At 41.4% G+C, this 14911-nt stretch overlaps 2 protein-coding genes across 2 annotated transcripts; both read right to left on the reverse strand.

Moving 5' to 3' along the window:
* Positions 1–5875: 5875 nt before the first annotated feature.
* On the reverse strand, positions 5876–6901 carry LOC149063584 (speckle-type POZ protein B-like). The gene has a single exon (XM_089255699.1). It carries the CDS (start codon positions 6899–6901, stop codon positions 5876–5878), a length of 1026 nt encoding a protein of 341 aa, XP_089111825.1.
* Positions 6902–13140: 6239 nt separating this feature from the next.
* Positions 13141–14196, reverse strand: LOC149063585 (speckle-type POZ protein-like). Its single transcript, XM_089255701.1, has one exon. It carries the CDS (start codon positions 14194–14196, stop codon positions 13141–13143), a length of 1056 nt encoding a protein of 351 aa, XP_089111827.1.
* Positions 14197–14911: the final 715 nt, after the last annotated feature.

Consider the following 14911-nt stretch of genomic DNA (forward strand, 5'->3'; position numbering starts at 1 on the left):
TTTAACATGAAAAAAATATTTTATAATGAAAAAAAAATTTTTTAACATGAAAAAAATTTTTTATAATGAAAAAAAAAATTTTAACATGAAAAAATATTTTATAATGAAAAAAAAAATTTTTAACATGAAGAAAATTTTGAAAAGGAATTTTTTTTTTTATAAAATGGAAGAAAATATTTCAACATGAAAAACGATCACTTGCGCACACACACATACACAAAACCGATATTTTGCACTTGAAAAGAGAGAGAGAGAATTCTTGCATCAAGTAGCCGGTACTGAAATCCCAGTTACTGCAACGAACTATTATCATTAGAGCTCGGGAGTTCAGGCAAAAATTCCATAAAAATGCCATTTTTTGCCCATTTTCAATTTTTTTTGTTGCAAAAATGCATTTTTTTGAACTTTTCCCGTCGTAAATGCATATTTTAACATAGTTTTAAGTTTATTAGTCAATTTCAGAGGCTATAATCTGCAAAACCTGGATATTTTGAGCATTAGTAAACAAAAGAATTTGGTTTTTTTCCCTCAAATTTTACAACTCTCAGTATTGATTATCATCAGAAAGTTCCGCAGAGGTATACACGTGTGTGGTTTAGTAGTAGTAGTCAATTTAACCGAATACTAAATATGTATGTAAAATAAACAGAGCCATTGCATTATAAATGCACTTATGTGCTGTACTCAGAGAGTCAGTGTAAGTCAAATACATTGAGATCATATTAGAAAAAGTTCAATGAGTTGTGGGGCTTACTTATCCCAGAAATTGGGAATTTGTAGAGCTATGTCCGAAGGAGGTGAAGCATCAAAATATGCTTCATTTCATATGCAATTACAAAATCTAACCGTCAAGTATCTCAGCAAATATTTAAACCCAAAAAAGGTTACAACAGAGAGCAAATATATCAATTCATTCTAATGAATTGCGTGATTAAATACAATATATATGATTACATGTTGATACAAGATTAAATGCGATAAATATGGGTAGGCGTTCAGTATATATGCAACACTATGCCGCCAATCAGTGAAGAGGGAATTAGAACTACAGTCGAATCCCGTTTTAACGAATGCCGTTATAGTGAAAATCTCGTTTTAACCAACACTTCTTCTAATCCCCCAGATAAGTTTGTAGGAACAATGCAAAGACTTGGAATTCCTTTATAACGAAATTTCGTTTTAACGGAGTGATTTCTCCGGTCTCTTGGAGTTCGTTATAACGGGATTCGACTGTATTTACACTTTTTACAAAACTAAACCAATTCACTGATCCATATCAGGCCAATATGTTCTTGCGTCTTCATCTCTCCCGCAGGATAAGGTGAGATGTCTCTTATGTTCTCATATTCTGATGTTTGAGCCCTATTGAAATATCCTATACACAGTGTTTCAATGTACGGTTTCAATGGTCAAATCCTTCATTATGGTCAAGGTATCTGATATACCATCGTGTCCCGGTATATCGCCGAAGTATTTTATTTTGCTGCACTTGTAATTGTTTGATGACAGAGGGTTTCGCTGTGGAAAAGCATGGGTGCTGCATAGCACATAATTGGTCTAATGACTGACTCGTACATAATGGTTTTGTTTTTGAGGCTAAGTGCAGAGCCTGTGTAAACAGTCTTTGTTTAGAAGTCCTGCAGCCTTAGCGGCTCGAACTTTCGCCTCACGAATGTGAGCTTTGAAACTGAGCTTTTTATCCAAAATAACACCAAGATATATTGTCTGAGTAAATATCTTGGTGTTATATTTTGATAACACCATGATAAATCACAGGTTTCACATCAAATTCCTGAAAAGACAGCAGGCCCGTCATTTGGGGGGGGGGGGCCTGGCTTTTGAAAATACACCACTACAAATGGTATATATATCTATACAAATATATATATGCGTACCTTTAGTACATGCTCTTTGCCCCCCCCTCCCTGGAAAAAGTTGAAATGACGGCCCTGAAAGACAGGATAAACTTCTCTTAATATCAACAGATTTTGCTCAGGATATTTGGAGCGGGAGATCTTAGGGGCCATTCAAGTATTACGTCAGCATCGATGGGGGGGGGGTTTGGATAATGCTTACGTCATCAACCACCCTTTATGAAAATATGAAATATTCTTAATGGCATCATACTCGGTGCGCCAAAAACCTTCCGATAGTCTGTGGGCACTTGAAGTAATACCCCCCCCCCCTATTGATAAGTGCCCAACAGAACCATTTTAGTGATCTCTAAATGTTCCGCTGATCCAAGTGATCTGGAAATGTGCCACGCAATCACTCAAGCGATCCGTAATTATACGCCGCGGATCACTTAAATAATCTGAGAATGTGCCGCGGGTAACTTGAGTGATGTAGAACCGCACTGGGGGCCCACTTAAATGCACTAAAGCTACGTCACATGTCACTCAAGGGATCTCTAAATGTGTCACAGAGCACTTAAGTGATCTGTAAATGTGCCGTTTGTTCATTTTTACAAAATTAGTTTTGAGGGCAGGCCGCGTCAGATAACCCCCAGGGCCATATTTGGTCCGCGGGCCTTTATGCGATTTATCATTATATGACTTAGAGGTTGGGTCGCAATGAATTTATTAAAGATAAATTATGAGTTCATAGCCTTCAAATAACATTGAAATTAACAGAAAATGATTAAAATAACATAAAAGTATTTTCTTCCGAAATTTCAATTTAAAAAATATATTTTTTGCATTAAAAAAATAAATTTTTGATCGTCGGGGGCGGGGGGGGGGAGCACACGTCTCTGATCCCACCAATACGGTGATAGGATTCGGGGGGCAGAGCTGATCACGAAATTTTGCTGACAAGGGTGGGGGGGGGGAAGGGGGAATTAATTAATCTCAATGTCCCGATCAGAATTTCTTGAATTCAATTTCATTTGTTTAAGTGCGAATTTTTAATGAATACTTAAATTTTTATGGAAAAAATTGGCATTAATTTTCTACATAAAGTTTGTCATCTATGAAGGAAGATACGGGTTAAGGGATGAAAAAAGTTAATGCACTTTTTAATTTTTGAAAATAATTTCAAGTGAAAAATATCCAAAAAAACCCCTGAAACCTGAAAAAATGCCTTAAAAGTGAAAAAAGTATTGAAAAATGCAAATGCCATCAAAAACATCCGGGCACTGGTGATAGTATACGACCAGTTAATTGTTAATGAATTATGATCATTATGCAGTAAAAATAGGCTTTTACTGTTCGAAGTATTTTAAATTGCAATTGATTATTAAAATTATAATTAGGGACTGTATTACGTCAGCAAATTTTTAGCCATTTTTGACCTCCTCCCCTCTTGTCAGCAAATTTTCGTCAGCACTTCCCCCACCTTATATTGGGATCAGAGACGTACGTGGGGAGGTATTTCCTCCAGAGAATGCAAAAAATGTAAAAATAAAATATTAAATTGCGGAGAAGAAAATACCTTTATATGTTCTTATAATCAATCTCAATGCTATTTTAGAACGCTAAGAACTCAAAATTTATTTTAAAGAAATTCCTTGCGGCCCACCCGCTACGGCTAAATGCGTGGCCCGCCCCACTTCAAACCTAATTTAGTAAGAATGAACTAAGCGGCAAGTTTACAGATCGCTTAAGTGACCCCCGATACAGTTCCAGAACACTCTTAGGGCCGTATTCACCGACATGGTTTAAACCTGTAGTTACAATTTTTGGATAAGAGATCAACATCGATTGGTTAAAACCCTGAATTTAACCAACCGTGTCGATCTATCATCAAAAAATTGTGACTGTAGTTTAAACCATGTCGGTGAATACGGCCCTCAAGGAGTTTCACTACTATTTCAATTGAAATACTAAAATGGCTAATTTGTTCTTTATTAATTAAAGAAATAATGAATTATGGTGTAAACGAATACAGGAAAGAAACACTTTGAACGCGGTTTCCTCAGATTGCAGTTTTTGAGCTCATCCGTAAGATTTAAAGAAAACAACTGTATCAAAAAATTTTTTACAGCAAAGTTTAGCAGATATGTGTTAGCAAAATAGGCCTCGGACTTTGATATATCTGGCCATTCGTTAAAATTTTACGAAAATTTTTTAAAGTTTGAAAGAATATATAAAAATTTCAAAAATCTAAAAATTCAACTTTTTTCTAAAAATACTTCCCATTGTCGATTGCTAAAAATCCGAGGTCTATTTTACTCTAACACATATCTACTAAACTTTTCTGTGAAAAAAATTCAGAATTTTTGGGTCAGTAGTTTTCTTTAAATTTTACGGATGAGCTCAAAAACTGCAATCTGAGAAAACCGCGTGAAAAGTGTTTCTTTCCTGTATTCGTTTACACTATAATTCATTATTTCTTTAATTACTAAAGAACAAATTAACCGATTAACACGAAATTTTTAGTTTTTCATTTGCAATCAATTTAAATCTTTTTTGGAAATTCGACTTTTTCAAGTCTAAAGAGTAGCGAGACCCCTTAAGCAGTCCGTAACACATTTGATCCCTTGAGGGACGTGCCACAGTTTTGAAGCACTTGAGCGGGCCCCCCCCTCCCCCCCCAGTTCTGTTCTACATCCCTCAAATTGCCCGCGGCACATTCACATTCCCAGATTAATTAAGTTATCCGCGGACAAGTACAAATCACTTGAATGACGCGCGGCAGTTCCGTAGCACTTAAGCGGCCCGAGACACATTTGTAAATAACTTGAAGGATCCGCGGAACATTTAGAGATCACCAAAGTGACTCTATAGAGAACTTTTCAATAGGGAGAATGTAGTTTAGGTGCCTAAAAAAATAGCAAGTTTTTTCTCGTTTTCTGGTACAACGATTAAGATGCCATTAAGAATATAAAGGGTGGTTGATGACGCAAGCATTTCATATCTCCCCCCCCCCCGGATATGCTGACGTAATACATTGACTCATTAAATAATTATTAGCCGACACATTTAGCTTCAAGTGAAAAGCATTCGAATTACACGTTCCGGTATCGAATCCAGATAAAACGGTACGGGGGCCTCTACCGGTAACACCCAGCTCCCCCAAAAAACCCAAAGTCATTCAAGAATTTTCTCATAGATTTTATTGCAATATTTGAAAATCGGTTCATTGTTTTCACTGTCAAACGAAATTTTCACGGATTTTACAAATCGTTGGGACGCCTCGGATTAAAAATGCTAAATGTTGCTTTAAAAAGAAAATTCATCACAAAAAAACTAATAAATTTCATGAAAATTCCTTGAAACCATGGCCAGAACAGTCGTAACTCATGGGCACTACCCGGGGTTTCGTGATTGAGATCTCGTAAAGATGAGATATAGCACGCGAATTTGCAAGCAATAAATTTCTAGTCAGGTACTCTCCCCCCGATGTTCTAGAGACCACTCACCATGGCTGAAGTTAAATTAAAACCTTCACTAGAAGGGAGGGGCTTTGGGCAAAGCAAGCACTGAGGGAGTGATCGCAACTAATTAGAGATATCCAGATACATATTTCAATTTTTGGATCCATACGGTGGGAAATCCCATATTGCTGAAAAACTGATCGTGCAACATACTCGACGCGCATGCGTGATGATCAGGCCTAAAATTTAAAATCGAAATGGTGACGTTAAAAACATTAAAATCCGGCATTAGCTTAAAGATTTCTCATGATCAACATTGAAGTAAGCATTCTCGTAATGTTAAAACATTGCATGAAAATTTATTTCACGTCATCAAACGTCCAATTTAAAAATCGGACGCCATGTTAAAAGAAAAAAACTGAACATGCGAAATCATAAAATCACTGAATTATCTAAAACATTAATGTACTAAAAAAATCATGATTTTCGATTACTGACGCCATGTTGCGGGACAACATAGACGTCTAGGTCAGATCTAGAGTCAAAAGCACGTCGAAATCAATTTGTCATTTTTTTGAGGTTCGTTAAGGCATCTCGGGTCAAGCACAGCATGTCGAACATCAACCGTGGCCTGACGACCAAATCAGCTTCATGTCTCTTCAAGTCAATCTCCTTCTCGCAGTCGGTGATGTAGTCCAGCGCATGGAGTTTCAGTTCAGCAGCGTCGGTGACATCCGCCAGGACCAGGAGACTGACGACGTTCTGGTCGTCCATGTTGGAGCTCAAATATTGGGCGCTGGCCTTCTTCAGGTCGTACATCCTGTACGCCTGTCCGGCCCGGACGAGCTTGAAGGCGGTGTACACGTCGCCGACCCGGACGGTGCCGTAATACAGGAACTGCAGGAACAGCTTCACAATATCCAACTTGAAATTGGTGATCTCGTACCTCAGCCGTTCTTTGGTTGGATGCAGGCTGAATACGTCCGAGAAGAAGCTGGAGCGATCGGACAAGACCATTGAATGGACTGGTATCTCCTGACCGTCGACAGCAATCACCGCATCGGTGTCCTTGCCGCTTTCGTACCAGAGAGCGTATTCTTTCGGCGGCATTTCGCGATGGGTCCGGATATCTTGGAAATTCACACGGACCATCGAAGCCGTTGAGTACCCACCATGGACGACGACCACGGGGTAACTGCAGGGTAGACTCATCAGGTCGGCGTGGTCGATCATCCGGTAGCAGTAGTTGCCGTGATTGGCCTGGAATTCGTAGGACTTCGGATGGATGGGTATTTTCTCGCCCTCTCCGTTGAGGAGGGCGAACGACGACGAGAGACGGGTGCCTCTCTTGTTGCACAGGAGCGCGCAGCATATGAAGCCAGAGTTGCCGCCGTCATTGCCCCAGGGATAGATGGCCATCCGGCAAGGGGTCGAACCATTGTGGCCCAGATTGAACCATCGGCTCTTGTACACGTAGCCGACCCGGCCCTGGAGCTTGCAGAAGTCGTGCAGTGTCCACATGATGCCGTAAGTACCCTTGTCGTTGTCCGTGAACCGGAGGTCACCGTAATCTTCGCAAGCCATGATTGTAGTGTGCCAAACTGGAATTGTATTATTCTGATGTCGAATGGCGTCAAAGGGATATATGGCTAATCTAGGACTGTTCAAGCGTCGCGAGGAAATTTTTACACGTTAAGTGAGATGGTGGTGAGGGCAGTGAAGATGTAGTTCTGTGACGTCACTGTACGATGGCAGCCAATACGGATTTCTTACACGGGCTTGCAGATGCAAATTCCTAGAGCTATACAAATTCCAAACTTCCGACGCGACGCACGTGGACGCAATCAATTTATAATTTGTAGTGCCATCTAGCGGTGTGTCTGGCAAGACACATGAAATTGGTATTTTCTCGGTTGATGATAGATGAATTCATGGAACCTTCGTGTTGGCGTCCCCAAAGGCGAGGACGCCTTATTTTAAGAATGGGCAGACCTTCTCGGGCACCCCAACATGTTTATATTGTATTGCTTTTTAAAAATTTTCTTGTACCACTGTAGACCTGTTGCTCTCTGTGGCGAGGCTTTTTAATTGGGAGATCAGCGGGAATTCGCACCTCGAAGTTGGGAACCACAGAAATCGGTATGCGAGTTCGTGACTATGACCACCACAGCGGCACAGTAGTGGATCCTTCGGAATAGGTATGAAGAGTTGGAACTGGATGGCAGGAAATTTTCTGGTAACTTTACAAAGCAAGTACAGGTAGTTCAGGAAAAAAAGAAACGAGCAGTTTTTAAGTGGTCATTCAAGTAGTACGTCAGCATCGATGGGGGGGGGGGGGGGGGAAGAAGGTTTCCGATTTGCTGATCGTTGATGACGAGGGGGATTCGATAGTTATTGGGCACTTGATCTAACATTCTACCTATTGATAAGTCCCCTAGAGCAGGGTTTTCCAACCGGTGTTCCGCGGAACCCTAGGATTCCATGAGAGCTTTTTTGGGGTTCCGCTGAATCAAAAGGGACGGAACCACAAAATTCCGGAACCCTGGTAGCTTGAAAATTTTGTTACTGTTTCACCTGAAGCAATTTTTTATTTCTGTTGAGAACGGGTACTCTAAAATAATTCAGAGAAAATATTGGATAATCGACCAGTAGAAGACAAACAATATTCTTGTTGGCTCTTTTCTTTCTTTCTTCCTATTCTCGCACACAAGTCCTTCAGACAACAACAGTCAAAATGACTTCCTGGGAATTGGTATTCCCAAAACTCTCAAGAGAGACCTACCTGAGGATTTTTATGAGGGTCTTCCTTCAGAGATTCGGAAGCATGAAATTGTTCCTTTGCATTCTGTGCCCCCAACAGATTCTCCCATGATACAGATTCGTTACCACAAATGGAACCTCGTTTACACAACTTCAAGGGGCCACGTCAAAACGTCGTATAAGGGTGAAAATCGTACAATTGAAACTTCTTTGAAAATGACCCCCCTCCCATAGACCTCACAGAAAATATCACAAAAATTCAATGGTTTCAATTGCATTTTGTTTGTTATATAATAATAATTCTTGAGAGAAATTAGCCACAACATTAAATTTTTCAAAACAATATTATAAATTGCTTAAATAACTGTAATTCGCATTTCATCACCGCTGCTTAAATCCTGGGTATTCTCATATTGTTCTCTTCTGAAGATTTGAAGAAAAAAAACGTAACTTTCCTCACTTTTTTTTGAAAAAGTTTTGTTTTGCACATCTGAGCAAAGCAGATAATAGTTGGACATCGAGTCCAACTCAAGAGAAGAACCGAAATACTGGATATCAGTGTTTCCCAAAGTCTCTCAACCTTTGTCAAGGGCGTTGCGGTAAGCTGTCGACTTTGCTGATTAGCTATTCAGTGCTTTAAAGGGGTGTTTCTTTTTCAACTATTCTGAGTAGGGCTATAACCAGAGAGGAACTTGGGAGTTCTGGTGAACCGGGCACCGGACCACAGGGGGCAAAAATATTTCATCCTTAACTTCTCCCCAACATTAAAAGGGGGCCCTTCTCTTAATGCGTGTTTGCCCCGGCTGACCAAGCATCTGGTTGCGGCCTCTGATACCGTACCTCTGTCAACAATCAGTCGATCATCAAAGTTTAGGATCCCTTGACAATTAGTTGAGGTGACAATATGCAATGAAAAACAGTTATAGTGATACATTTCTGTAATCCACAATTACATCGATTCAATGTATAGAAATGATCATTCCCGGAAGAAGGTCTCCAGAAAGGCATTGACATTGACCTGCGTTTTTTTTTCTTCCAATTATTCTTTTGTTTAATGTTGAAAGAAAAGCGTAAGGGAAATTTCCCACGAGTGACCAGTAGAATGATGGTGAGTTCACCGAAAATGTCAATATTCCCTCCCCTAGTAATAGCACGCATTTGCTCTAATCAGTGTTTGGTCATGTAACATCCCATGACAAGCAAACATTTAGCATGCTCCAGCAAAACAAAATGGTCAATTGCTAAAAACTGACCGTTCTTTCACTTTCGTGTTTTTGCTCAAGTTTGAATTTTTCGCTCCTCCGAGGCCACGATATCGGTTTGTGCTCTCTTTCATCAGAGGGGAAGTGATGACTGTGGTTTCGCGTTGTGTTCTTATTTGTTTGAAGCCTCAGTTCGTCTTGTTTCACTCTGTTGAAGCTTAAGAATAAATAGTTTTTGTTCATGTTCACTATAGCTGGTGCTGGTTTGGCACACTGGACCGGGTGCGAGGTAATATTCACCCTTCCTCTTACTTTGACCACTCGTTCCACATTTCCGATGAGAACGGTGTATGCCAAAATTCACACTCAACCTATGACCAAGTACAGTGAGCAGTATTTTTTCCTCTTGTTCTGTGTTTTGTTATCAATATTATTTATCGTTAACGACAATTTCATCCAAGGTAGTGACTACGACTTTAATGAGGAGGGGAGAACATGATTTCGTCACCCTCTCCACTTAAATTCTGACGATTTTATAACGGTATTTTTTTTCTTCACTGATGTTTGCGCTTAAGTGCTCTGGAACTGTGCCACGCATCACTCAAGTGATTCTTAATTATGCCACGGATCACTTAAGTAAGGGGCCGTTCAAGTATTACGTAAGCAAATTTTTAGCCATTTTTGACCCCCCCCCCTCTTGCATAACGCTGACCCCTCCCCCCCCTCCTTGTCAGCAAAATTTCGTCATCAGCTCTGCCCCTCGGAATCCAACTCATATTTTCATAAAGGGTGGTTGATGACGTAAGCATTATCCAAACCCCCCTTCCCATCAAAAGTCAGAAAATCGGAAACCCCCCCCCCCATCGATGATGACGTAATACTTGAACTGCCCCTAATTTGGGAATGTTCCACGGGTAACTTGAGAAATATGTAGAACCGCACTGGGGGGCCGCTTAAAAGCTCTAAAACTGCGCCACATGTCACTCAAGGGATCTCTAAATGAGCCACGGATCGTTTGAGTGTTCTGTAACTGTGTCGCGGGTTACTTAGGTGATCTTCGAATGTGAAAGTGATCTTTGGGACCTACCTCCGTGATCTGAAAATGTGCCACGAGCCACTTAAATGCTCTGGAATTTTGCCACTGGTCATTTAAGCGATTTGTAAATGTGGCGTTTAGTTCATTTTTACAAAATTAGGTTTGAGGGGGGCAAGTCACATCAGATAGCCTTCAGGGCCACATTTGGTCCGCGGGTCAAGGGTTTACCATATATGACTTAAAGGGTGGGACGCAATGAATTTCTTAGAGAAATTCTGAGTTCTTACCCTTCAAATAGCATTGAAATTTACAGAAATCGATTATAAAAACACAAAGGTATTTTCTTTCGAAATTTTAATTTTGTTGCCCTTTATTTACGTGATAAATTAAGATTTGATAAATATCCCTTTAATATCATACGGTAAAGGGTGATCAACCTTTAGGAGAGCGTGGGCCACTTAATTGGATTGGAAACGTATCGCGGGCAACTTGAGTGATCTGGAACAGCACCATGGGGACCCATTTGACCATGTTATGTGCATGTACCGAGAGGCTCCCTCATCCTACAGCAGGGCCCCTAGGCTGGAATTTAGATGGCGAACCCCCAAACCAGCTTTTCAGGGCCCCCTGTGTGGTTAATTTATGTGAAAAATCAAAAAGTGATAAGTATCGTTCCGGCCCCTATCAGGGTCATGCCGAGAGGTATGTATATATAATATAAATATAATACCAGTGCTCCTAACACACAGAGTCCGGGTACAGGGGGGGGGGGGATCGCACGTATACCTTCATAGGGAAGTGAAAAGTTTTCATTTCCAGGGGCCCTTGATATGGATCTCATTGTTTTCTTGCTGCTTTAACGTTGAAAAAATTGCGATAGCGGAAGCCCAAGATATATCCAGTAGGGGGCCCCCCATAAAATTTGCGAAATCGGTCACCGGTAGTTGTGTGGGTGGGCCAGGATTTTATTCGATGATAAAACGAATACAAATAAAAAATTTTCATTGCACTCGCAGCTGGGAGCGGGGTGACCGACGAGCTTCCAAGTCGCGGGCCTCATGTTTACAGGTTTCATTTTAAGGGCCCTGGATGAATCTTTCTTTTCTGTTGCAGAATTTGAGACAGCGGAAGCCCGAGATAAAGCCAGTCTGGGGCCTCACTAACTGACGCGTGGTAGTTCCCTAGCAATTAAGCGGCCCGAGATATTTTTAGATCACTGAGGACCGTATTCACCGACATGGTTTAAACCTGTAGTTACAATTTTTGGATAAGAGATCAACATAGATTGGTTAAAACACTGAATTTAACCAATCCGTGTCGATGTCTTATCAAAAAATTGTGACTATAGCTTAAACCATGTCGGTGAATACCGCCCTTAAAGGATCCGCGCAACATTTACGACCGTATTCCCCAACAGTTTAAACTGCAATCGCAGATCGCAATGGATTGGTTAAACTTCGGATTTTAACCAATCCGTGTTGATCGCTAATCCTTTAATCTGCGATTGTGGTTTAAACTGTCTGTGAATACGGCCATTAGAGATCACCAAAGTCACTCAAGAAAACTTACCAATAGGTATAATGTAGTTCAGGTGCCTAAAAAAAACAGCGGAAACGTTTTTCTTGTCACGAGTAAGATACCATTAAGAATATTTCATACTTTTATAAAGTTTGGTTGATGACGTAAGCATCAGTCATATCCCCCTTCGATGCTGACGTAATACTTTAATATATGATAATAACTAGCTGACACACATTAGGTTGTGTCAAGTGAAAAGCATTCGAATTACACGTTCCGGTATCGAATCCAGTACGAGGCCCCTCTACCGGTAACCCAGCGCCCCCACCCCAAAGTCATTCAAGATTTTTACCTCATTTTAAAAATACATTTTATTACAATTACAGTCGAATCCTGTTATAACGAACGCTAAGAGACCGGAAGAATCACTTCGTTATAACGAAATTTCGTTATAAAGTAATTCCAGGTTACCAAGCATCGTTTCTATGTAAACTTATTTGGGGGGGGGGGATTTGAAAAGTGTTCGTTATAACGAGATTTTCGCAATAACAGTATTCGTTAAAACGGGCTTAGACTGTATTTGAAAAAATCGGTTTTGTTTTTGCAGCTAAACGAAATTTTCAAGGATTTTACTAAACGTTGGGACCCCTCGGATCAAAAATGCTAAATGTTTTTGCTATAAAAAGCAAATTTTACCAGGGAAACAAAAAAAACACAAATTTCATCAAAATTCTGAAACCATGGCCAGTCTTAACTCGTGGGCACTGCCCGGAGTTTAGTGATCTCAAAAGATTTGAGATATAGCACGACTTTGTAAGTAATCATTTCTAGTCGGGTACCCTCCCTCCCTCACGATGTTCTTGAGACCACTCTCACCATGGCTGAAGTTATGAGGGGGATATCACAACTAGTTCGAGCTATCCAGATACATATTTCAATTTTGGGATCCGTGCGGCGGGAAATCGCTTATTGTTGAATTAATACTGTTGCACGTTGACATACTTGACGCGCATGCGCGATGATCAGGCCTAAAATTTAAAATAGAAATGGTGACGTTAAACTTTAAAATCCGGCATTAGCTCAATTCTCAACATGACCAACATTGAAGTAAACATTCTCGTAAAGTTAAAACATTGCATGAAAATTTATTTCACGTCATCAAACGTCCAATTTAAACATCGGACGCCATGCTAAAAGAAATCTGAACATGTGAAATCATTAAATCATTGAATTATCTAAAACATTAATGTACTAAAAAACCTTGATTTTCGATCACACACTGATCGACGTCTTGGTCAGATCTGGATTCAAAAGCGATCCGAAAACAATTTGCCAAGTTTTTTAAGCAAGTGTAGGTTCGACAAGGCATCTCGGGTCTTGTACAGCATGTCGAACATCAATTTCGGCCTCGCGACCAAATCAGCTTCATGTCTCTTCAAGTCGATCTCCTTCTTGCAGTTGGCGATGTACTCCAGCGCATGGCGTTTCAGTTCAGCAGCGTCGTTGATGTCTGCCAAGACCAGGAGACCGATGACGTTCCGGTCGTCCGTGTTGGCGCACAAGTATTGGGCGCAGGTCTTTTTCAGGTCGTCCAGACTGTACTCGTGTCCGGCCCGGATGAGCTCGCAGGCTGTGTCCACGTCATCGATCCGGACGGTGCCGCAATACAGGAACCGCAGGAACAGCTTCACGATGTCCGGCTTGAACTTGGTAATCTCTAATATCCGCTTTTTTTTGGTTGGATGCAGGCTGAATGCGTTCGAGAAGACCCTGGAGCGATCGAACAGGACCATGGAATGGACTGGTATCTCCTGGCCGTGGACGGCGATCACAGCATCGGCGTCCTTGCCGCTTTCGTACCAGAGAGTGTAGTCTTTCGGCGGCATTTTGGCCTGGGTCCGGATTTCTAGGGAATTGACAGGGACTACCAGAGCTGTCGAGTACCCACCATGGACGATGACCACGGGGTAACTGCATGGTATACTCATCATCAGGTCGGAGTGGTCTATCATCCGGTAGCAGTAGTTGCCGTGATTGGCCTCGGATTCGTAAGACTTCGGATGGAAGGGTATTTTCTCGCCCTCTCGGTTGAGGAGGTCGAACGACGACGAGAGACGGGTGCCTCTCTTGTTGCACAGGAGCGCGCAGCATATGAAGCCAGAGTTGCCGCCGTCATTGCCCCAGGGATAGATGGCCATCCGGCAAGTCATCGAACCATTGCGGCCCAGATAGAACACCCGGCTCTTGTACACGTAGCCGACCCGGCCCTGGAGCTTGCAGAACTCCTGCAGTGTCCACATGATGCTGTAGGTACCTTTGAGGTTGTCCGTGAACTTGAGGTCACCGAAATCTTCGCAAGCCATGATGGTAGTGTGCCAAACTGGAAGAGTATTATTCCGATGTCGAATGGCGTCCAAGGGATTTATGGCTAATCTAGGACTGTTCAAGCGTCGCGAGGAAATGTTTACAGGTTAAGTGAGATGGTAGTGAGGTCGGTTAAGATGTTGTTCCGTGACGTCACTGTACGATGGCAGCCAATACGGATTTCTTACACGGTCTCGCAGATGCAAATTCCTAGAGCTATACAAACTCCAAACTTCCGACGCGACGCACGTGGACGCGATCAATGTATAATTTGTAGCGCCACCTAGCGGTGTGTCTGGCAAGTAGATGATGAAATTGGTATTTTCTCGGTTGATCATAGATGAATTCATGGAACCTTCGTTGGCGTCCTCAAAGGCGACGACGCAATCGGGGACGTATCTATAAGGGATAGCCAGAAGGGGCGATTGCCTGTCTGAGAGGCCCTTCCCCCTTTCATGCCAAAATACAAACTTATTAAATATAATTATTTTATGAGATTCAACAATACAAATAAAGTTTTTCAAGAAGTTGACCTTAAGAAAGTACTGCATTTGTTTCTTTCAAAACCGAGCACAACCCCGGTCTATCGCCATGAACAATTTACTACCGAGTGAGTTGTGACGGAAGTGTGAGTGCGTGTACCTAACCGTCTGAGTGCATATATAGTGTTGTGCCAAATCTTTCAGTGCTGTCATCTTTATTTCAGAAGTAAAG

Source organism: Pholcus phalangioides, unplaced genomic scaffold (assembly GCF_987345545.1).
Source record: "Pholcus phalangioides strain wild (caught in Gottingen) unplaced genomic scaffold, Ppha-v1.0 ptg000172l_1, whole genome shotgun sequence".
NCBI lineage: Eukaryota > Metazoa > Arthropoda > Arachnida > Araneae > Pholcidae > Pholcus > Pholcus phalangioides.